The sequence below is a fragment of the Acanthopagrus latus genome, chromosome 19, assembly GCF_904848185.1.
Source record: "Acanthopagrus latus isolate v.2019 chromosome 19, fAcaLat1.1, whole genome shotgun sequence".
Classification (NCBI taxonomy): Eukaryota; Metazoa; Chordata; class Actinopteri; order Spariformes; family Sparidae; genus Acanthopagrus; species Acanthopagrus latus.
In genome coordinates, this window is record NC_051057.1 from 22,583,622 (window position 1) to 22,605,216 (window position 21,595).

A 21,595-nucleotide genomic window follows, 5' to 3' on the forward strand; every position below is an offset into this window, starting at 1 on the left:
AGCAAATTAAATGTCACATTAGACCAAAAATATTTGAAAACTCAAGTGCAACAATATCCCTAATGAGTAGTGTATAGCACAGCAAACACTTTTACAAAGATGTCCAGCAGAGGGTGCTGTGAAGTTCATCCCAATTTTGTCTCAAGTGACCAAAGACTGAAAATTAAACCCGTTTTAGTAAACTTCCTTGTGGCCCCCCAAATAAATCTGTTCTAGGTAAGCCCCTGAACACTGAAGCTAGACAGGTGGCAGGGTCCACCACAGAGGTATGAGACCCCTTGTACTTTCAGTGATAAAAGTCAAAGATCCTAGGATTTCTCCCCAGAACTACTGTAGATTCTGCACTTGATCTGTTTCTTTAGGAAAGTCTTCAGAAATCAAGAGATGACAGAATACAAGGTTGAGTTAAGTTTATTTGACAAGTCAATCTCAGTTGACAGCAGTCTTCCAAGCATCTTCAGTATTAATACCTGAAACAGAGTTTTAAACAAAGGAATTTCAGAGTTAAACTTGCCCTGCCCTTTGCTGGTCTGGCAGGTCCATATAGAATAAAGTCATGAACATAAGGGGTTTACTCCAGTTTAATCACTGCAAATCACTTTAAATGAAAATGTGGAAGTCTTCACATCTCACCTTGGGGCCTGGTAGGGCAGCTGCTGGGGTGGCTGCTTCTGTGGGTACCTAGGCTGCTGGGGCACCTGGGGAAGGCGCTTCTGTGGGTATCTAGGCTGCTGGGGCGCAAAGCGGAAATGCTTGGGTGCCTGCAATCTAGGCAGCTTGTAGAAGAGCTTGGGTTGGTAGAGCTGCTGGGGCGGCTGCTTCTGGGGGTAGCTGGGCTGCTGGGGCGCCTGGGGAAGCGGCAGTTGGGGCCGTTTCTGTGGGTAGCTAGGCTGCTGGGGCATCTGGGGAAGCGGCTGCTGGGGGTAGCTAGGCTGCTGGGGCATCTGGGGAAGCCGCTTCTGTGGGTAGCTGGGCTGCTGGGGCATCTGGGGAAGCCGCTTCTGTGGGTAGCTGGGCTGCTGGGGCATCTGGGGAAGCGGCTGCTTCTGTGGGTAGCTGGGCTGCTGGGGCGCCTGGGGAAGCGGCTGCTTCTGTGGGTAGCTAGGCTGCTGGGGCGCCTGGGGAAGCGGCTGCTGGGGGTAGCTAGGCTGCTGGGGCATCTGGGGAAGCCGCTTCTGTGGGTAGCTGGGCTGCTGGGGCATCTGGGGAAGCCGCTTCTGTGGGTAGCTGGGCTGCTGGGGCATCTGGGGAAGCCGCTTCTGTGGGTAGCTGGGCTGCTGGGGCATCTGGGGAAGCCGCTTCTGTGGGTAGCTAGGCTGCTTGGCAGGGTAGCTAGGCTGCTTGGCAGGGTAGCTAGGCTGCTTGGCAGGGTAGCTAGGCTGCTGGGGCACCTGGGGAAGCGGCAGTTGGGGCTGCTTCTGGGGCATCTGGGGAAGCGGCTGCTGTGGGTAGCTAGGCTGCTGAGGCATCTGTGGGTAGCTAGGCTGCTGAGGCATCTGTGGGTAGCTAGGCTGCTGAGGCATCTGTGGGTAGCTAGGCTGCTGGGGCATCTGGGGGTAGCTAGGCTGCTGGGGCATCTGGGGGTAGCTAGGCTGCTGGGGCATCTGGGGGTAGCTAGGCTGCTGGGGCATCTGGGGGTAGCTAGGCTGCTGGGGCATCTGGGGGTAGCTAGGCTGCTGGGGCATCTGGGGGTAGCTAGGCTGCTGGGGCATCTGGGGGTAGCTAGGCTGCTGGGGCGCCTGGGGGTAGCTAGGCTGCTGGGGCGCCTGGGGGTAGCTAGGCTGCTGGGGCGCCTGGGGGTAGCTAGGCTGCTGGGGCGCCTGGGGGTAGCTAGGCTGCTGGGGCGCCTGGGGGTAGCTAGGCTGCTGGGGCGCCTGGGGGTAGCTAGGCTGCTGGGGCGCCTGGGGGTAGCTAGGCTGCTGGGGCGCCTGGGGAAGCAGCTGCTTCTGTGGGTAGCTAGGCTGCTGGGGCACCTGCAGTTGGGGCTGCTTGGCAGGGTAGCTAGGCTGCTGGGGCACCTGGGGAAGCAGCTGCTTCTGTGGGTAGCTAGGCATCTGGGGTGGTTGCTTCTGTGGGTAGCTAGGCATCTGGGGTGGTTGCTTCTGTGGGTAGCTAGGCATCTGGGGTGGTTGCTTCTGTGGGTAGCTAGGCTGCTGGGGTGCCTGCTTCTGTGGGTAGCTAGGCTGCTGGGGCATCTGGGGAAGCGGCTGCTGAGGCGCCTGGGGAAGCGGCTGCTTCTGGGGATAGCTAGGCTGCTGGGGCATCTGGGGAAGCAGCTGCTTCTGTGGGTAGCTAGGCTGCTGGGGCACCTGGGGAAGCAGCTGCTTCTGTGGGTAGCTAGGCATCTGGGGTGGTTGCTTCTGTGGGTAGCTAGGCATCTGGGGTGGTTGCTTCTGTGGGTAGCTAGGCATCTGGGGTGGTTGCTTCTGTGGGTAGCTAGGCATCTGGGGTGGTTGCTTCTGTGGGTAGCTAGGCATCTGGGGTGGTTGCTTCTGTGGGTAGCTAGGCTGCTGGGGTGCCTGGGGCATCTGGGGGGGTTGCTTCTGTGGGTAGCTAGGCTGCTGGGGCATCTGGGGAAGCGGCTGCTGAGGCGCCTGGGGATAGCTAGGCTGCTGGGGCACCTGAGGAAGCGGCTGCTTCTGGGGATAGCTAGGCTGCTGGGGCATCTGGGGAAGTGGCTGCTTCTGTGGGTAGCTAGGCTGCTGGGGCATCTGGGGAAGTGGCTGCTTCTGTGGGTAGCTAGGCTGCTGGGGCATCTGGGGAAGTGGCTGCTTCTGTGGGTAGCTAGGCTGCTGGGGCATCTGGGGAAGTGGCTGCTGGGGCATCTGGGGAAGTGGCTGCTGGGGCATCTGGGGCTCCTGGTAACTTGGCACTTGAGGCTGAAGGGGTCCACTAGAGTCTGCCACCTGTATGGGTTTAAGGACACTGAATGAATACAGCATTTCTGGCATAAATTGGCAACGCAAAGCTTGCATTACAGCTTCAGGCTGTTAACTGGAATTAAGTGCAGTTGTAGCTACTTGCCTCAGTTGCACTTGAGGTTGAACCACCACCAAGTGATCCAGTGCTCCATGAAGATGGATCGCCAATGTTAAAGCTACTTGAGCCTGGTTGATAGCCTACATCTGGCACCTCATTCTGTCCAAACTTATCAGCAGATTCAGCACTGGAAGCTGTTGAGCAAATACTTTAAGTCTATGCATACAATCAATTTAATAAAATTTCATAACTTGACTAAACTTACCATTTGCTTGTAATCTTCCAACAGCTAGTAAGGATAACAGCAACACTCTAGACAGAAATGCCAAAGTTACAACAGGCTTTCATGTTGCATTGATCAAACAAAACAACCCTTTTCTTAAAAAAGACTCACCTTGAGAGAAACCCCATGGCTCCAGCCACAGATGCAGGCCAATAAAGCAGCAAAATCAGTTGCTTCAGTCAGCTCCTACCAAACCACTCAACTGGACTAGTTGAAATCAGTGAAATCAATGAATCTAAGACAATGCCGGAGCTCTTTATAGGGTGTCCCATCCTCCTTAGCTGATGAAATGGACACAGGTGTGAGTGGTTGAAGGCAGGTGGGGCTAATTATCATTAAAGCGCTGGTTGAGAGGCTCTTGGAGATGTTCTTGGTTTTTTTATTTGGGAGTGAATCAACAAGCAAAGAGATTGTTTTAATTTGTGTGTCCTCTTCACAGTCCAACAGCAACATTATAAAGGTTTTTTGTCAGCATTTGTATTTGTTTTTACAACTTTATTCAAGCATTTTGGAATATACATGTTATACAATGAATAGTAGAAATATGTTTGAGTTTTTCGATCACAGCCGGCAGAACTTCACAGTAAAACAAAGATGGTGTCAACAAATTGAAGTTAAAAGGATAAACTTTTTTTTTTTTAAATTAAATGAGGTTTGAAATTTCTAATTAATCTTGTTTTAATCTAAAGTCTGTATTTTTTTGTCATCTCTCAAACCACTTGTAAGATTTTATTAAAAATAATGACTGAATTATTTACATTTCACCTCTACTTGAGAATACTTTGGTTTTATTAGCCTACCACTGCCAGAAGAACTACATTTCCCGTCAGCAATCACATTACGCAATGAAAACACCACTTCCTTCAGCAGAATTTCAAAATAAGAGCGTTTCGCCTGTTGTTCGTCATCGCCGGTACGAGATCGACCGCACACTGCTTTTATTTTGAAATCAAGGTCATTCCTCCGTGTTTCGTCGATCCCTGGCGGAGCCGCTGATCGTCCGGGACCGGGGGCAGCGCAGTCCCGTATGAACCGGTAGGCATTTGGCAGGTACCAGTCCCGCAGCGATGAGGCTCCGTGTGGCCGGGGCCGTGCTGCTGTCGGCGGCCGCCTACTACGTGTATTTGCCGCTACCGAGCGGCGTGAGCGAGCCGTGGAAGCTGATGCTGCTGGACGCGCTGTTCCGGAGCTTCTTACAGGCGGTGAGAGCCGAGGGATGCGCCGGGAGGGCAGGTTGATGTGATGGGTCAGAACAATCAGTCAGAGGGAGTCAGAACACAGCACCGGTTTATATGTCGTCATATATAATCATTTCAAACAGGACAGATCAGAGGCAGCGTGAGAGTAATGATATGATGCACCACAGGACGAGATGTGAGGAGCAGCATGACGTGAGATGTTTAAAGAGTTTGATAATCACTAAAATACAGAATATTAATCAATATGTACACTGTGCAATAATGTAAATTCAACTATTGTATGTTTTCTATCAATTATTTTGTATATAGTTTATTTATGATGCTTTTTTAAAATGGTGCTAACAACAACAACAAAAAATAACAGCAACAACAATAACAACAAGATCGACAACATTAATAATACCAATAACAACAATAACAACTACATATAACACCAACAACAGGAACAATGAACAATACAACAATGATATTTATTATATTAATAATAATAATAAAAATGTATTTTATTCAAAACATCGTTTATAAATTGAAAATTTAAAGCATGGGTGTTGCAATATGGTGATATTCATGATACTGTTGACATAAAAAGTTAAATATATTGATTAAGTGTTAACCATAATCTGTATTTTGAGGGTTATTTGTTTGACAAAAAGAGAGAAAACACAGTAAACAAAGTTACAAAATAATATCTTAGAAAGTCAGAACTGATGTTTATAAACCTTTACGCTGCTTAGTAAATTATTTATACAGTATACCATTGTTTGTTCAATTTACTATTTATTAATTATGTTTATTACAAAGTGTTTTACTCTAAGTTCTGTCATTTATATTAGACTTGTCCAAACATTAATGAAGCACTTTGAGGAGATTTTAAAAGCTCAACCCTTTAAAAAAAAAAACATGTGATATTGTCTGAATAATGTCACAAAACAATTTGTTGTCATTTTCTTGAGACCCTGTGACCTTTGACCTGCTGCTGAACGCACCGTAACCTGTTTAAAACATGTGTCGTCGGCCTCGTTCACACGTGACGGAGACGTAACTCCTCCACAACATGTAGTTTGAACTTAAGCTGCTGTTAAGCTCTCGGGGGCAGAACACACACGCCCAGCTCTGCAGGCTTCACGGCGCTGAAACAAGTTTTTAACGACACTCGGCGAGCGGGACGGGTTCTCACACCCAGCTCATTGTTCCCCTCCTGCAGCAGTTCGTTAATCAACACAGACGCTTTGCAAATAAATGAATATCAAGGAACAAGTTGGAGGTTTTGTAGTAAATCTGGTAGTGTTCACATTTCTGCTACTCTGCTGCATCTCTATCAACTTCTTTTACTGTTTATTTGGTGGCTTTAATTGTAGATTCAGATTAATAATAACCACAATTAAACAAATTATGATGTGATATTATAGATTATGATAAAACTCCATTGATTCCTGAGTGGACATTAACATTAACAATATAAAGTATAAAAAAAATGTCAAAATGTCAAATGTTCTCCACCTTCACTAGCTGCAACATCAAACTGATGAACGCCTGAAGTCATTAATAAGTACAATCAAAAAATATAACATTGCAAAATTTGTACCAACTGTTTGTAGCTGCTATTAGCTCGTTAGCTAAGTCAGCCAAGCAGCTAGCAGTATTATATGGACAGCCAGGCTAGCTGGTTAGCATGCTAGCCTCAGTATTTATATCTCTGCAACAATACATAGAGGTCATAACATCAAAATGATTATTTCTTCACATTCTGTTGATAATTTTAATTAATTCTGATGCTTAAACTTTGGTACTTTTAGTTAAAGAAGCAATGTGTAAATGTGTAAGGTTAGTACTCCGATCCAGTAGGGGGCAGCAGAGGAACCGCTAACTGCTGCTAACTGTAGTTTAAAGCAACAGACGTGTGTTTGTGTCTCCAGAGCGACGCGGCTCACGCGCTGGGCGTCTGCCATCGAGTCCACCTGTTGAACCAGGTGGTGTCCTGGGTGGAGGTGATCGAGGCTCGCTCCTGCGCCGCCGTGCACGTGACCGACTCCACGCTCGGCGGCGTGCCCACCCGAGTCTTCCAGCCCAAAGAGGGGAAGCAGCTGAAGAGGGGAGTCCTGTACTTCCATGGCGGAGGATGGGCTCTGGGCAGCGGACGTGAGTGTTGGTTCTGAAAGAAAACGAGGAGTTTGTAGACACATTTTTACTCCTCAGAGGAGAAAACAACAGTCAGAATTCATCACTTCGATGTGTGATACTTGCTTCATGTTTACACTGTATCACAATCACTTACCTGCGTCACAGGGATGCGATCGTACGACCGTCTCTGTCGGAAAATGGCGGAGGACCTGGACGCTGTCATCATGTCTGTGGAGTGAGTTCTGTCACGCTACAAGAAAGAAATGTTGTTGATATTTTATTGATTCTTTAAATGTCAAAATCGAAAAGCTAAAATTTTTTATTACCATTCCTTTGACAGAGCTCCAACATTCATGTTACATAATAACTCTACCTTCCTGTGATGTCCTGTTGCTATAGTTACCGTCTGGCTCCGGAGGCGGTCTTCCCAGATCAGTACCACGATGCGTTAGCGGCGTCACGGGCTTTCCTCTCCTCTCAGGTGTTGGAGCGCTACGGCATCGACCCACACAGGGTGTGTGTGTCTGGAGACAGCGCCGGGGGAAACCTGGCTGCTGCTGTGGCACAGGAGGTAGAAAATACACACACACACACACACACACACACACACACACACACACACACACACACACACACACACACACACACACACCTCACTTGAGGTGTAGTGCCGCACAACATTATGAAAAGGAACCCTACAAAGAAAGAGGTTTTTGTTGAAGAGTAAAATCCTTGCTGCGATCGCTCTCGTCGAATCCACCAGACTCCATTTAGAAAATCACTAATTTTATCATGGTAGAACTCAAGACATTTAAACTCAATCAAAACAAAATACATTTCACCATAATCGTCTTGGTTTGTATTTCTGAATTCACCACTTTAGACGTTTTAATACTGGCAGAGGAGCGAGACATCAGAGAAGCAGCAGGAGGTAAACAGTGTCAGGGGAAAGAATATTTTCTCTGTTTTAACAACATGAGTTGGTGATTGTTTGAACAGTGTAAAGACAAATCAAGATAATTTTGTTGAGATTTATTTTGTTTTTGTCAAGTTCTGTCCTACGATTATAAAATTACTGGTTTTGTAAATGGAGTCTGGTGGATATGAGCGGACCCAAATTTGGTTAAATCAAGGATTTTACTCCAGAACAAACACGTCGTTCTCTTTTCTATGATGTTGTCAGACGCTCAGTTGACCCAAAGGATCAAACTGCAGCATGTGTCGGGTCCTCAGACCCATATCAGCAGAACCATGCTATAAATCCTGACTGTGTCCACAGCTCAGCTCGGACGACACTCTGCCGGTGAAGTTCAAGGCCCAGGCGTTGATCTACCCGGTGCTGCAGGCGCTCGACTTCTACACCCCGTCCTACCAGCAGAACCAGGCCGTGCCCATCCTCTACAGGCCCATCATGGCTCGTTTCTGGCTGCAGTACCTCGGCGCCGACTCCTCTCTGGAGCCCCTGCTGCTCGCCAACAACCACAGCTCCCTGGACCAGCCGGCCATCAGCGCCAACGCCCGCTCCAAGCTGGACTGGACCGCCTTGCTTCCAGCTAAACGCAGGAAGCACTTCAGGCCGGTTGTCAAAGAAACGGGATCGCCAGGGGTGATGGGCGAGGTCCCAGAGCTGATGGACGTGAGGGCGGCACCTCTGCTGGCGGAGCAGGGGGTTCTGGGTAGGACGCCTAAAGCGTACGTGATGACCTGCGAGTTCGACGTGCTGAGGGACGACGGGTTGATGTACGTGAGACGCCTGCAGGACGCCGGGGTCGCCGTGACCAGCGATCACTACGAGGACGGTTTCCACGGCTGCATGGTGTTCGCCTTCCTGCCGATGATGTCGAGCGTCGGACAGAGAAGCATGAACAACTACATCCACTGGCTGGACCAGAACCTGTAGACAGTCGGGATCCGTAAGGTGGCACCAAAGATGTTCTGGAGTGGAGAGTCTGGAACTTGAGAGCTTCCTTGTTGGATCATCGCTCACGTCCTTAATGTCGTCTTGTGAATGTGGCGATCATTTCTTGAGGATGTGTTGAACCATGATGTGCATGTGTAGATGTAAAGGCAGAAACATGGTCCACGCGAGCACAAACTAGAAGCTGGACCCGCCCTCTGTCTGGGTTCAGTTCTTGCAGAATCTCTATCCATGGCGGCCATTTTCCTCAGGGTGGACGGCTCAAATGTCGTAAACAAAGTAAATCTGAGAAACTGCTGGCTCGGATGCAAAAACATTTAATCACAGCGAGAAACAAACTGCAACACGACGCAGCTAATTTAATTTATATCTAATTTGAAAGTTAAGATTTATTGATGCAAGCTCTTTTGTTGTTGCGTGGACCACGTCTCTGCAGCTCGAGAGTCAACCGGGCGACTACGCGTCCTCGCTGAACCCCCGAAACCAAAAACGTTTTCCAACCAAATGAAACCAAAGAAAGTGACGCTTTCACACTTATGTCAAAGGCCATAAATCTGTCGACAGAAATACTCGAAGCTCAACTAAAATCCCAGAGTTTGTTTCAGGGCTGATGAGGTGTTCGCTCTAAATGTGACATTATTAAAACACTGGAGACGACGTGTAGCACAGACAAGTTTTACTGATACGAAAACCACAAGACGCTACGGAAGAAAAAAGACGTTGAGAGAAGTAGAAAAGCTGTCGTGTTCAAAACTTTAAAGAGTTTAAATTTTAATCCTAAATAGCAAATTGTAAGAAACATTTTCACAAGGAAGCTCAAAGTCTTTTAACAAACTGTGAGACGCGAGATTAAGCCAAAAAATCTGAGACGCCATTTTGTTCTGGTGTTAATTTGGAAAAGCATCAACAAGTCGGTCATTTTATTTAAAACATCAATGATACAAAAACCTGCGAGCTCAATAATTTTATCCTCGGATATTTTATTAATTACTCTGAATCCTCGTTTGCAACATCCTGACACAGTGAAGACAACAACTTTTGAGGAAACTTCCGGGGAAATAAAGTCAGATTGAAACTAGTTTGTTGCTTGACTTCTGCAACAAATGCTAAATTATTTTCACTGCACAAACCGGTGAAACGTGTCAGTGACGAGCTCCTAATCTGAGGTACAAAGTCGCTCTTTAAGTCCAGATTTTTATTCTTTTACGATGCACTGAGACACTGAAACAGCCTGCTGACACACACCGAACAGGCCAGTCAAGGATACAGTGTGTGTGTGTGTGTGTGTGTGTGTGTGTGTGTGTGTGTGTGTGTGTGTGTGTGTGTGGTAGAAAACTATGCCAGAGTTCACATCTGTGTATACTCACTGGATTGTGCAATATAGTATGTTTGAAAGTATCCGTCACCCCTCTGTAACTCTCTGATGACCACTGGACTGCAGGGCCTTTTTGCAATGATGATGATGATGATGATGATGATGATGATGATGATGATAGCTGTGAAACGTATGCGAGAATTACTGTATCGCCTCGAGAGACCAGATCCCAAGCGGACTATCGTGTTTCCCTCCACCCTCCCTCCCTCACCGCTGCAGGCCCAAAACTAATATAACGGGCCGGCGACAGCGAGCGTCGGACTGACTCGGTTTTGGCTCTCGGCCCAAAACGCAGCGAAGCAGAAACACTGAGTGTGGTCATTACTGAAAAAAAACCCAACATGCTGCCTATCAGGAGAGTTTCTTCTTCTCTTAAAGGGGAAACGACTCCGGACAGTTTCCTGCCTCACATGTGCAGCAATGGAAATTCCAAACGCACACGATTTGAACTCTTTCTAGGAAGAAAGTGACGAACGTGTTTGAAATGCTTGTTAGAGGAATTTATAAATCAGGAATGTGGATTTTTAAGATTGAAAGAAAAAGTGACTTTGGACTGTAGAGAAAGACTTCTTTTTTATGATTATTTTTTAATGCTGTATGGGAAATTAAGCTTTAAAGGAACAGTTCAGCTAGAAAATCAAAAATCTGTCATTATCATCACGAAATTGTTAGAAAACAACCGTTTCTCACAATGTCAATGTGCTTACAAACCAACAAAACCAACCAACAACAGAGAGGATCAAAATCACAACCTCATCCAAAAACAAGAGCATAAAATGGCTCCCAAAGTCTCCCTGAGATCACAAACTGATGTTCAGAGACGTTACTGACACCCTGAAATCTTCACTGAGCCGCTAAGCTAAGCGTGTTAGCACACAACTCGTCTGAAGTTAATAGTCAAGTCCACACTCTCCCACTCTGCGTCTAGACTGACACGCCAGATTGTTTGTTTCACAAATCCATCTGGAAAGGAGCCGCGAGGAACAGTTTGGAAAAGGGAAATCTTTAACAAAAATGTGCAGAACTTGCCTGAGAAAAGTCACGTTTTTAGGTTTTCTTCAGTATCAATGTAAACCAGTGACAGTCGTCTGTACGTCCCCAAGTGCATTGCAAACAGGAAGTGCTAACAGCTAATTCGGCAAAGTTTAAATTGAGTTTTTGATAATTTTATTTTTTCTTTGCTCTTTTTTTCCAAACCGTAAAACAAGTCTCCAGCTACAAATTTTTTTGTGGACTACAAAACTTCACCTGACTTTCCATCAGCGTGAATGGAGGAGAAGACTAATCCATGAAGCCACTCAAAAATCCTTAAATAAAAGTGTCTTGTTACATGTGCAGAACTTGCCTGAGAAAAACCACGTTTTTAGGTTTTCTTCAGTATCAAAGTAAAACAGTGACAGTCGTCTGTACGTCCATTAGTGCACCACAAACAGGAAGTGCTAACAGCTCATTCGGCAAACTTTAATTTAAATTTTGGAGTATTTTTCTATTTTTTTTTCCTCCAGAAATGTTTTCCGAACTTCTTCTGACTTTCCATCAGTGTTGAGGGAGGAGATGATTTACATTTGTGGGTGAACTGTTCCTTTAAATAGTTTCATACTTTATAAATAAGCTTTTAATAAAATTTGGGTTTTTGAGTTTTATCGGAGATGAAACTGGATCAAACCTGCTGCATTGAGGTTTGCTCCAGTTGGCGGCGCTAATTAAAACCCATAAATTAGCAGTTTTATTGTGCGACGACACTCGTGGTGTGTCGGGAGTGGGATCAACTTTTTATTGTTTTAATATCATACTGTATTTTATTATCATGTGGAGGAGTTTTCATTCTGCAAAGGGGATTTTTCTGCTGGCGTTTTACTGTGATTATGAACAGGGAGATGATCGAGTTCTGGTGGCCAGCGTGTGTTTATTTAATCATAAGAAACTATATCTGTTAATTAAAAAAAAAAAGAAAATAAAGTATCTGATCTGCTTTTTAGTGCTGCAGCTTCAATCTGAATCCATGAAACATCAAATGATTGAGAAAGAAAAAACCTTATAAATCGTTTGTGTTAATGATATAATAAGTGTAAGACGCTGACATGAGTGTTTGTAACGACACATTTCTTCTTTCAGGAAATAAACTGCAGATAAAAACTGTGAAAAGCTGATTATACAGTGTTTATTTCACTGTTTGTTCAACAGTTAGTGGTCACAAAGAACACTAAACTACATTTATTTGACAACTTTAGTTATTAGTTACTTTGCAGAGTCAAAGAACCAAGAACTTTCAAAATAAGTTATTTTATCGACAATTTAAAAATAACTAGAAAAAAAACACTGATAGTAAGAAAAATACTGAATATCTGGTCGACACAGTAAACGTGTGTGTGACTTTCACATTTACCAGAGTAATATTTTAACATGATATCTTTATACACTGAGCATTTTTAAGTCAATAAGTCAATATTTTAATAAAATTAAAAAAGAAAATCAAATTTTAACTTGACAATGAACATTATTCCAAATATTACAGACACAGTGATTCCATTTAAAAGCAGTAATTATTCATAAATCAATAATAATAAGTGATAAAATTATAGTTTATGGTGTCACTTTTCATTAATATTAGTTATTGTATCAGTTATTGTAACTTGATTTTAAAGTACATTATTCATTTTAAGTTACATTAGTGATGTTTTCATTACAGATGATGTAACTTTAGTTTTTAATAATGACAAAAAACCCGTTATTGATTCAGTTTATGTCACTATTTATGATTACTGGTGTGATTATGAGTTAATCAGTCGTGATTTAAGTTATTAGTTATGAGAATTAGTTACCACAGGGATCAAATATATTATATTATTATATATCTTTTTAAAATAAAACCACTGAGTCATATTTAGCCAGTTAGCAGTTAAAGTTATCATCATAAATTTAAAACTAATTATCAATAATCAAGTTGTTTCAAAGCTGAAGCTATAGGAGGAGCTATAAAATGTCAAATAAGTTATTAATACTTACATTTATGTCACTTTTTAAAATGTATTGGTAAAATCATAGTTATTAATTATGACTATGCGTAAAATTATCAGTTAAAATCACCAGTATAGGTTTCCTTTAACAAGGTATCAAGTTATTAAATAAACCTAAATACAACAAATTAATTACAAAAGTTATTAGAACTAATTGATATCTATAGTATATTATATCTATTTATAATGACAGATTATCAGATTATAGTTTAGTGGGTTATTAACTATGATAATTAGCTACTAAATGATCAAATTAATTGAACTTATTAATCAAAACCACTTTTATGAAGCTACTAAATCATAGTTAAAATGTTGTTAGATACAGTTACCACTTTAAATATAGTAATACCATTATAAATATGTGTTTTAACTTGTAAAAGCTAAATATACTTATACAGCAACATAACACATCTATTTAAAAAGTTAATTAATATATATTTAATGAAATTATAGTCTATTTTGTCCCTATTTATAATGATTACTTATTACAGATGTGATAAATAAAGATAATGCTTAGTTTTTCCCACTGGTAATAAAAAACACATTAACTCTTTAAATTCAAGCAGTTATTGATTATCGAGTTGTTTGCTTAATTTCAAAATAAAAGCCCGACACAGGAGGTGGCGCCAGATCCTCCTCCTGCACAGCAGCAGCCTCCCGTCAGTAAATCAGCTGTTATAAATAAGTGTGTGTTTCAATTCATCGCTCCAGTCGTGAGGCTTTTATTCCTTTTGTTCTCGGTTTTCATGTCAGATTTATGAACAATCATTAAACTTCATGGATTTCCACTGATGGATTTACACCTCAGTGCTTTTTTTTTAATCCCTGGATTTAGACGTTTCAGATTTACAGCTGTGATTCTGCCCTCCTGTGATATCGGAGACTCGTAAAAACAAATCCACATTGACTAAGATCTCTGCCAGACTTTTCTCCATCTGCTGCCGTCCTGGTGAAAAAAACGTGTTTTTTTTTGTTTTGTTTTTTTTGCTCTCAGCTCGGTGTCCTCGCCTCCTCCCAGGATGTCAAAGGGAAAAAAAACAAAAAAAACACTTCTGTTTCTGTTTTTGTCCTCGTCCACGTCACATGAACACCGGCCCTTCAAGTCGAATCCTGCAGAGAAACAGAAACCGAATCCATCAGGTGTCAGAATTCAACATGCCTGCTCGATCACGTGATCAGAGACAGGTGAGCGGGAACGTGCTTCACCTGACGGACAGGTTTGTGTCGGCGTGTCATCATCAGTCCTGCATCTGTGGAGCCAAACATGTTGATGAGTGTGTGATCGTCCATCAGGAGTCGATTACCGTCAGACTGTGTGTGTGTTTGTAAACTCAGCCATTGTTTTTCAACCGCTAAATCACATTTGGAGTCGGGGCAGAGCAGAGGAGCTTATCCCAGCATGCACTCTGTTCGCAGATCAAAAGGGTGGATCCCTCGAAAAGCTCATAATTCAAGACGGGATAAGTTAGAGAGGTCAACAAGTCACATATTAAACAAATATACAATATTTGTTTCTCGTCGGAATTTAGAAAGAAACATCTGGTTTAGCCCCTCAGTATCCCATAATCCACTGGGCTCGGCTCAAGTCTCTGCTGGTGAGTTCAGGCGCTGCGGTCAGAATCAGAAAAATGGTACTGTCCTCTTAAAAGAAGAGAAATTTGAGTTGAACTGCAACAGCTGTTTGGATTTTTCCTGCAAAAATGGAGGATAAACTACGGCACAAAGGGAACGCGACCAAACCAGGAAGAGGCACCGATTTCCTCGGTCACCATCCCCAGGTAAACGTGGAACAACTGGAGTAACTGTAAAAGAAAAAGATGGAGGCTGGATGGCTGACAAAGGAGGAAAAGAGTGATAGAAACCGATGTAAAACAAGAGTGAACCGTCGGACGTTTACTCGATGGAGAGCGCTCCGGTGTCGTGTCAAAGTTTGTTCCCACGTTGATATGTGTCTCGTCTCAACGCCGCAAATTGAGATGCTTCAAAACAGGCGTACTTTCTTCAAAAACCTGTCGACGTTTTAATGCAACCGACTGTTACAGCGCTGGGATCAGGGTCTCCAGATCAATCTGGGATTCTTTTCTTTGGTCAGACTCAAAAGTGTTAGCGGTCGCGAATATTTCAACAAGGGAACAGAATTTGACACGACACCGGAGCGCTCTCCATCGAGTGAACGTTCTCTCTTGTTTCACCTCTTTTCCTCCTCTGTCAGCCATCCAGCCTCCATCTTTTTCTTTTACAGTTCCTCTGGTTGCTCCACCTTTACCTGGGGGATGGTGACCGGGGAAATCGATGCCTCTTCCTGGTTTGGTCGCGCTCCCTTTGTGCCGTAGTTCATCCCTCATTCTTGCAGGAAAAAATCCAAACCGGTCGACCAAATAGCGTTTTCAACGTGAGGTTTGAGGGAACAAATTTAAATATTACAAAATGGTGACGAATGTGGTGACAGAGCCCAAAGTGTCACCTTCAAAATGTTTGTTAAGTCCGACAAACATCAACAATATTACAAACATGGTAAAATTATGAAAGTACTGACAGAAAAATCACTTGAGAGGCTGGAACCTGGACGTGTTAACTTCATCAATAAAGTTTCCATAAATCTTCATTTTAGATGCAACTTGTAAAAAGAAATCAGTGAGATAAATGCAGTTGAGGTGAAAACCACCATGTTTCCCTCTGACGGACAGCGAAGCGGAGGTGTGCGATGTGGCGGGAGGAGAAAATGCACTGGGTTACATTCCAGCGCCGACATCAAAGCAGCGCAGACCTTCAGTTTATCAAGAGTTCAGACTGGAAGAAACAAAGTTACGCCCACCCACACATGCCTATATGAAGACTGAAATGTGATTTATCAGAGTACTTCAAGTAAATCGCACTGGCAGCTGCAGAAAAAGACCCGAGAAAACAAGAAGTCGTGTTAAATTGTTGGAAAAACATTTTGCCGTCTCTTCACGGAGGCAGTTTGCTTTGGCGCCACATATTGTATCATTTACTGTCAGAGTAAAGTGGCATGTTGGGTATTTTTCTACAGAAAAGAAGTGTACTTTGATAAACAGTACAGTAGAAACTAGATACTGTTATGTAGCGTGACGATAGCGACGGTGTTTAAAGGAGCAGTTCACACGAAAATGTAAATTCAGTCATTGTCAATAAAATCAAGCATTTTCTTTTGCGTTCGATGACTAAAACACTGCAAAATACTGAATATAAATAAATAATATATCTGTATCGAGCTAAAGGAGAACGAGGTGACATCATCTCGTACGCAAAACAGATTCAATAGGCATCACACAAAGATAGAAAACCTGAAAGAAGTGGAGAGTGAAAAATATTCTTCGTTTGTACAAATGTTAATAATCTGATAACTGTAAAACGTTTTACAATAATGATTTTAAGTTTTTTTGTGATACCTACTAAGCCTGTTGTTGTTTTTCATTTGCTTTTCCTTGTTTTACCCATTCAGATGAAATATAAGCCGTCGTTGAGGCTTAAAAATCACATACAAAGAATAAAAAACAGGCTCATCACGTCTTTTCAGAGCCGAAGGCGACGACTCGCTTTTATCGGAAAACTTAAAAAATTCTGTTCAGAATCATATAAACTGAGAAAAGTGCTGAATCCTCACACACAGAATCAGTTTTAAGTGTGTTTAGCTTTTTCTTTTCTGTCGCTAGTACGCAACAAACAGAACGACCACAAGCTGTAACTTGAAAATGTTGTGAGCTCGATGAAAAACAGACTCAACAGGTATCACACAGAGACATTTTTGAATATTAACGATTCTTTGTTTTCTTTATTCCTGTGATACCTACTGAGGCTGTTTTTCACTGGGCTGGTCTGCTGCACACTAGATGATGTCATCATCTTCTTCTTCTTCTTCTTCTCTGTGTCTGGACAAAATATTAATGGAACCATGAATTTAACAGAAGTCATGACTTGATTCTTGCTCGAGCCCTCTCCGCCTCTCCATCTCATTTTCCACCCAGCAGGGAATTAAAACATGAACGTGCAGCTCTTCACTGTCCACACTGACGAACACTGATGAGACTCTTAGTCGGAGTGTCTGTCTGCGTTTGACCCCGTGGAGGCCCGACTTCCTCCCTGCCCCCCCCGGTGCTGCTCGTTAATCACCGGGTGCCGAGATGATCATTTCTTAGAAAAACAGAGGCGCCGGGAGCGAAAACAAACCGGTGAGAATGTGAAAGGAAAGCCGGAGCGGCGGGGAATTCACGAGGGAGAATGTTATCGCTGCGACTAAAGGTCATATTGTTCACTTCTTCCTGACAGGCAGAGAGAGAGAGAGAGAGAGAGAGAGAGAGAGAAGGGAGTGTAAGGCAGTTTGGAAAGAGGAGGTGGAGGGGAGGGAGGGGGCGAGCGAGGGAGGGTGAGACTGCAAAAAGAGAGAGAGAGAGAGGGAGGGAGGACAGAGAAAGATTGGTGGGGAGGAAGAGAAAACCACAATGTGGGCCTCAAACTGCACAAGGACACATTCTGCATGTTCCACACACACAAAGACTCGGACAGAAAACCACACACACCTCCTCTGCACGGCCAGAAGTTTGCGGACACACCGATTCCAGAACCGACACCAGAACGTTTACAAGTTCTGACACTCAGTTTGTGTTCCGCTTCAACCAGTAAGGTGTTGGATGAGGTTTGCAGCCAAGTCGCCACAATCACTGTTTGCATTCTGAACACGTTGAGCCCGTGTTTAAAATCTGGGTTGATTTAGGTACAAAAACTGGGTTTTGGTGTAAAATCTCTTGGCTTTTGTTGCTGCAAACACAGCTGGAACGCGTCCTGACGACTCGTAAACAGTGTTGCCGGACGAGAAACAAGCACAAAGAAAGAAACTGATGTGAGACAGAGAGAGACTCGATCAATATAAAATAAATAACGGTTAATGTTTCTGCGTGACGTCAGCTTATCACCTTGGACACATTTCACAGGAAGTCAGACAAAGAAAAAGCAACTGAACAAGCACAACTACCAACTAACTCCCAACATTTGTAGAGACAGAACGGGAAAACAAGCTTATAATAGGCAGACATGGCAGCACACAGTCGTGTTTCCATCATTTCAGAGGAATTTAATGTGCGCTGACTTGCTGACTTTATTCGCTAGCCTCTACTTGTCTGAACCCAACCCCGGCAGCCTCACCAGCGTCGATGAATATTATTATTTCGTATATTTCACCTGACGGAGCACCACAAGCTACACACCTCGAGAGAGAGAGTTCAACCTAAAGTTCAATCGTCTACGTTATTGGGACTTGTGTTTTCTTCCCCAAAGAGAGGCGAGTCCTCACAACGAGAAGGTGTTAACAGATTTATGTTCCCACAGCGTGAGTAATACACATGTGCATTTCAGTAACTGTATCTGGAGGGTTTCTCTCTCTCTCTCTGGGGAGTGACAGCCTCCTCGATCGCCCTCATCCCTCTGAACTCTTGATTCCTGACATGAAATGAAGCAGTGAGAGCACACAGACACACACACACACACACACACACACACACACACACACACACACACACACACGTCAGCATAAAACAACACAAGAACTGACAAAAGCAAGAGGAGCCAGAAATAAAAGAAGAAAAAAAGAAACTTTGGAAAGTCCCCAAAAGTTTCCTGTTTGCCCATTGGTCGGCTCTCCAGATTTCCGGCGTGCCCATTGGCCGCCTCGGTTGTCCTACCTCTCCCTTCCTGAGGTGTGTGTGTGTGTGTGTGTGTGGGAGTGTGTGTCTGTGCCAGATATCAGTGATATTGTTCAGCTCTGGGTGCTGCGTTCTCTCTAATGGGAGGGACAGAATTAATACAGTGTGTGTTTTTGTGTGTGTGTGTGTGTGTGTGTGTGTGTGTGTGTGTGTGTGTGTGTGTGTGTGTGTGTGTGAGCAGGGTGTTTACCTTGGCACACACTCGGAGAGAGAGAGAGACTCAGAGTTAAGGCTTGTTGGTTTTCACAGTCAGTGTTTTAACAGATAATTTCTGTGTTTGTGTTAATAATCGTCCATTTCCACAGACATCAGGACAATAAGTGTGTTTACAGGTCAAATATGAAAAGAGTCATATAAAACCCTGTGTGACTCCAGAGGAAGCTGCACGTAATCTGACTAATTACCTCCAGTGACATCACACAGGGGCTAAGTTGCATTGTGGGTAATGTAAGCCCAATCAGTACTAAAGGTAATTTATTCATTATTGCACAACACACGGTTGTATTATTTGGGATGGTCTGTGTAAAGATGGAGACAGTCTGTGTAAAGATGTGATGGAGACAGGTCTGTGTAAAGATGTGATGGAGACAGGTCTGTGTAAAGATGGAGACAGGTCTGTGTAAAGATGATGGAGACAGGTCTGTGTAAAGATGGAGACAGGTCTGTGTAAAGATGGAGGCAGGTCTGTGTAAAGATGGAGACAGGTCTGTGTAAAGATGGAGACAGGTCTGTGTAAAGATGGAGACAGGTCTGTGTAAAGATGGAGGCAGGTCTGTGTAAAGATGGAGACAGGTCTGTATAAAGATGGAGACAGGTCTGTGTAAAGATGGAGACAGGTCTGTGTAAAGATGGAGACAGGTCTGTGTAAAGATGGAGACGGTCTGTATAAAGATGGAGACAGGTCTGTGTAAAGATGGAGACAGTCTGTGTAAAGATGGAGACAGTCTGTGTAAAGATGGAGACAGGTCTGTGTAAAGATGTGATGGAGACAGGTCTGTGTAAAGATGGAGACAGGTCTGTGTAAAGATGGAGACAGGTCTGTGTAAAGATGATGGAGACAGGTCTGTGTAAAGATGATGGAGACAGGTCTGTGTAAAGATGGAGACAGGTCTGTGTAAAGATGGAGGCAGGTCTGTGTAAAGATGGAGACAGGTCTGTGTAAAGATGGAGGCAGGTCTGTGTAAAGATGGAGACAGGTCTGTGTAAAGATGGAGGCAGGTCTGTGTAAAGATGGAGACAGGTCTGTATAAAGATGGAGACAGGTCTGTGTAAAGATGGAGACAGGTCTGTGTAAAGATGGAGACAGGTCTGTATAAAGATGGAGACAGTCTGTGTAAAGATGGAGACAGTCTGTGTAAAGATGGAGACAGGTCTGTGTAAAGATGTGATGGAGACAGGTCTGTGTAAAGATGGAGACAGGTCTGTGTAAAGATGATGGAGACAGGTCTGTGTAAAGATGATGGAGACAGGTCTGTGTAAAGATGGAGACAGGTCTGTGTAAAGATGGAGACAGGTCTGTATAAAGATGGAGACAGGTCTGTGTAAAGATGGAGACAGGTCTGTGTAAAGATGATGGAGACAGGTCTGTGTAAAGATGATGGAGACAGGTCTGTGTAAAGATGGAGACAGGTCTGTGTAAAGATGGAGACAGGTCTGTATAAAGATGGAGACAGGTCTGTGTAAAGATGGAGACAGGTCTGTTTAAAGACATGATGGAGACAGGTCTGTGTAAAGATGTGATGGAGACAGGTCTGTGTAAAGATGGAGACAGGTCTGTGTAAAGATGGAGACAGGTCTGTATAAAGATGGAGACAGGTCTGTGTAAAGATGGAGACAGGTCTGTTTAAAGACATGATGGAGACAGGTCTGTGTAAAGATGTGATGGAGACAGGTCTGTGTAAAGATGGAGGCAGGTCTGTGTAAAGATGTGATGGAGACGGTGATTAATCTCTGTACTCTATTAACGATATATTTCTGTATTTTAATGTTTCCTCGGTTTCATTGCTTTTACATTTGTTTGTACTGAAACAGCTGAACAAGTAAAAGTCTGATTGTCGACTGAAGGTTTGGAGAATATATTTTGATGGTGTGTCACTAAATTGTCTTTAGGATTCTGCAGAAATGTCAAATTTAGGACTTGTGGACACGGACACAGATTTTTCCAAACTCTTGCAGAGTGTCAAGAAAAGTCACTTCACCGATGCTGTGACACTTGGTTGAACTCAGTATTTATAATTTTTGTCTTCAAATATTTTAATGCACAGATTGTAAAATGTGCCGACAAACAGGTGGATGGAAAAGCAGCGGCTGTCAACCAGACGGACGACCTTCGACAGATCTGATCCGAGGAGAAGCGATGGAAGACGGACTGACGAGGAGACAAAGAGATGTTGAGAGAGAGAGAGAGAGAGAAAACAAAGAGTCAGACGAGGGAGGGGAGTGGAAGACAAAGTTTGGAAGGCGACCGAGGAGGGAGGGAGGGAGGGAGTCGAGTTTGCGGGGGAGTCGGTCAGCTCTCCTCTTCGTATCCCCATCAAAACTTGGCCGCCGTTCAGAAATACACTCAGGAGTGTGTGAGTGTGTGTCTGAGGCAGAATGAATCACTGAAATCTTGTTTGCGTTACAGCGATTTCAGCGATTTTCAGTTTTAACGTTGGGATGAAACCTTTTGGTCGTCTGCAGGGAATTAAAGAAAAAGAGAAGAGAAGAACCCTGATGAGCGACTGAATCTGATCTTGAGCGCGTGTGAAGGAGAATATTTCAGGATGCTCTCATGGAACAATGTTGACCTCACACACACACACACACACACACACACACACACACACACACACTCTTAGTTTACAGTGTGTGTTACCCCCAGCAGGCCCGTGCAGGCGTAGCAGTGAAACCTAAGTGGAGAGCGTCTCCCGTGAGGGCTGGTGGTGGTGGGGGGGCGGCGGCGAGGCGTAGGAGCCCAGATTGAGGCCAGATGTTGCAGACGCAG

The 21,595-nt window shown here is 44.0% G+C and overlaps 2 protein-coding genes and 1 long non-coding RNA gene across 13 annotated transcripts; 1 reads left to right on the plus strand and 2 right to left on the minus strand.

Annotated features, from left to right (window-relative positions):
* Positions 1-393: 393 nt before the first annotated feature.
* Positions 394-3,532, minus strand: LOC119008311 (protein PELPK1-like). Of its 9 annotated transcripts, none has more exons than XM_037078427.1 (8): positions 3,374-3,532; positions 3,245-3,291; positions 3,025-3,173; positions 1,974-2,906; positions 1,470-1,739; positions 1,392-1,418; positions 634-1,160; positions 394-470 (listed from the first exon to the last, which is right to left on the minus strand). In XM_037078427.1, exons 1-8 carry the CDS (start codon positions 3,388-3,390, stop codon positions 464-466), a joined length of 1,977 nt encoding a protein of 658 aa, XP_036934322.1. In that variant the 5' UTR covers positions 3,391-3,532; the 3' UTR covers positions 394-463. The 9 variants fall into 9 exon arrangements, with proteins under 9 accessions (XP_036934322.1, XP_036934319.1, XP_036934325.1 ...); XM_037078424.1 differs by having other exon boundaries at positions 634-1,286; XM_037078430.1 differs by having other exon boundaries at positions 634-1,286; positions 1,392-1,712; positions 2,310-2,906.
* A 621-nt stretch (positions 3,533-4,153) lies between these two features.
* LOC119008472 (neutral cholesterol ester hydrolase 1-like) lies at positions 4,154-10,797 on the plus strand. 3 transcript variants are annotated; one of them, XM_037078817.1, is made up of 5 exons: positions 4,154-4,297; positions 6,378-6,600; positions 6,748-6,817; positions 6,982-7,153; positions 7,862-10,797. In XM_037078817.1, exons 3-5 carry the CDS (start codon positions 6,750-6,752, stop codon positions 8,480-8,482), a joined length of 861 nt encoding a protein of 286 aa, XP_036934712.1. In that variant the 5' UTR covers positions 4,154-4,297; positions 6,378-6,600; positions 6,748-6,749; the 3' UTR covers positions 8,483-10,797. The 3 variants fall into 3 exon arrangements, with proteins under 3 accessions (XP_036934712.1, XP_036934711.1, XP_036934713.1); XM_037078816.1 differs by having other exon boundaries at positions 4,160-4,464; XM_037078818.1 differs by lacking the exon at positions 4,154-4,297 and having other exon boundaries at positions 6,476-6,634; positions 6,737-6,817.
* A 1,219-nt stretch (positions 10,798-12,016) lies between these two features.
* LOC119008474 lies at positions 12,017-17,184 on the minus strand. The gene is made up of 2 exons (XR_005071435.1): positions 16,705-17,184; positions 12,017-14,002 (listed from the first exon to the last, which is right to left on the minus strand). It is a non-coding gene; the product is annotated as an uncharacterized LOC119008474 (long non-coding RNA).
* Positions 17,185-21,595: the final 4,411 nt, after the last annotated feature.

Coding starts and splice junctions, on each gene's coding strand:
- LOC119008311 (XM_037078422.1), bottom strand. Junction 3,174..3,244: donor TGGAAGATTACAAGCAAATG/GTAAGTTTAGTC, acceptor TTTGCTCAACAG/CTTCCAGTGCTGAATCTGCT. Junction 1,740..1,973: donor CCAAGCAGCCCCAACTGCAG/GTGCCCCAGCAG, acceptor AGCTACCCCCAG/GCGCCCCAGCAGCCTAGCTA.
- LOC119008472 (XM_037078816.1), top strand. CDS start 4,330: ATGAGGCTCCGTGTGGCCGGGGCCGTGCTGCTGTCGGCGGCCGCCTAC. Junction 4,465..6,377: donor TCCGGAGCTTCTTACAGGCG/GTGAGAGCCGAG, acceptor TTGTGTCTCCAG/AGCGACGCGGCTCACGCGCT. Junction 6,601..6,747: donor ATGGGCTCTGGGCAGCGGAC/GTGAGTGTTGGT, acceptor CCTGCGTCACAG/GGATGCGATCGTACGACCGT.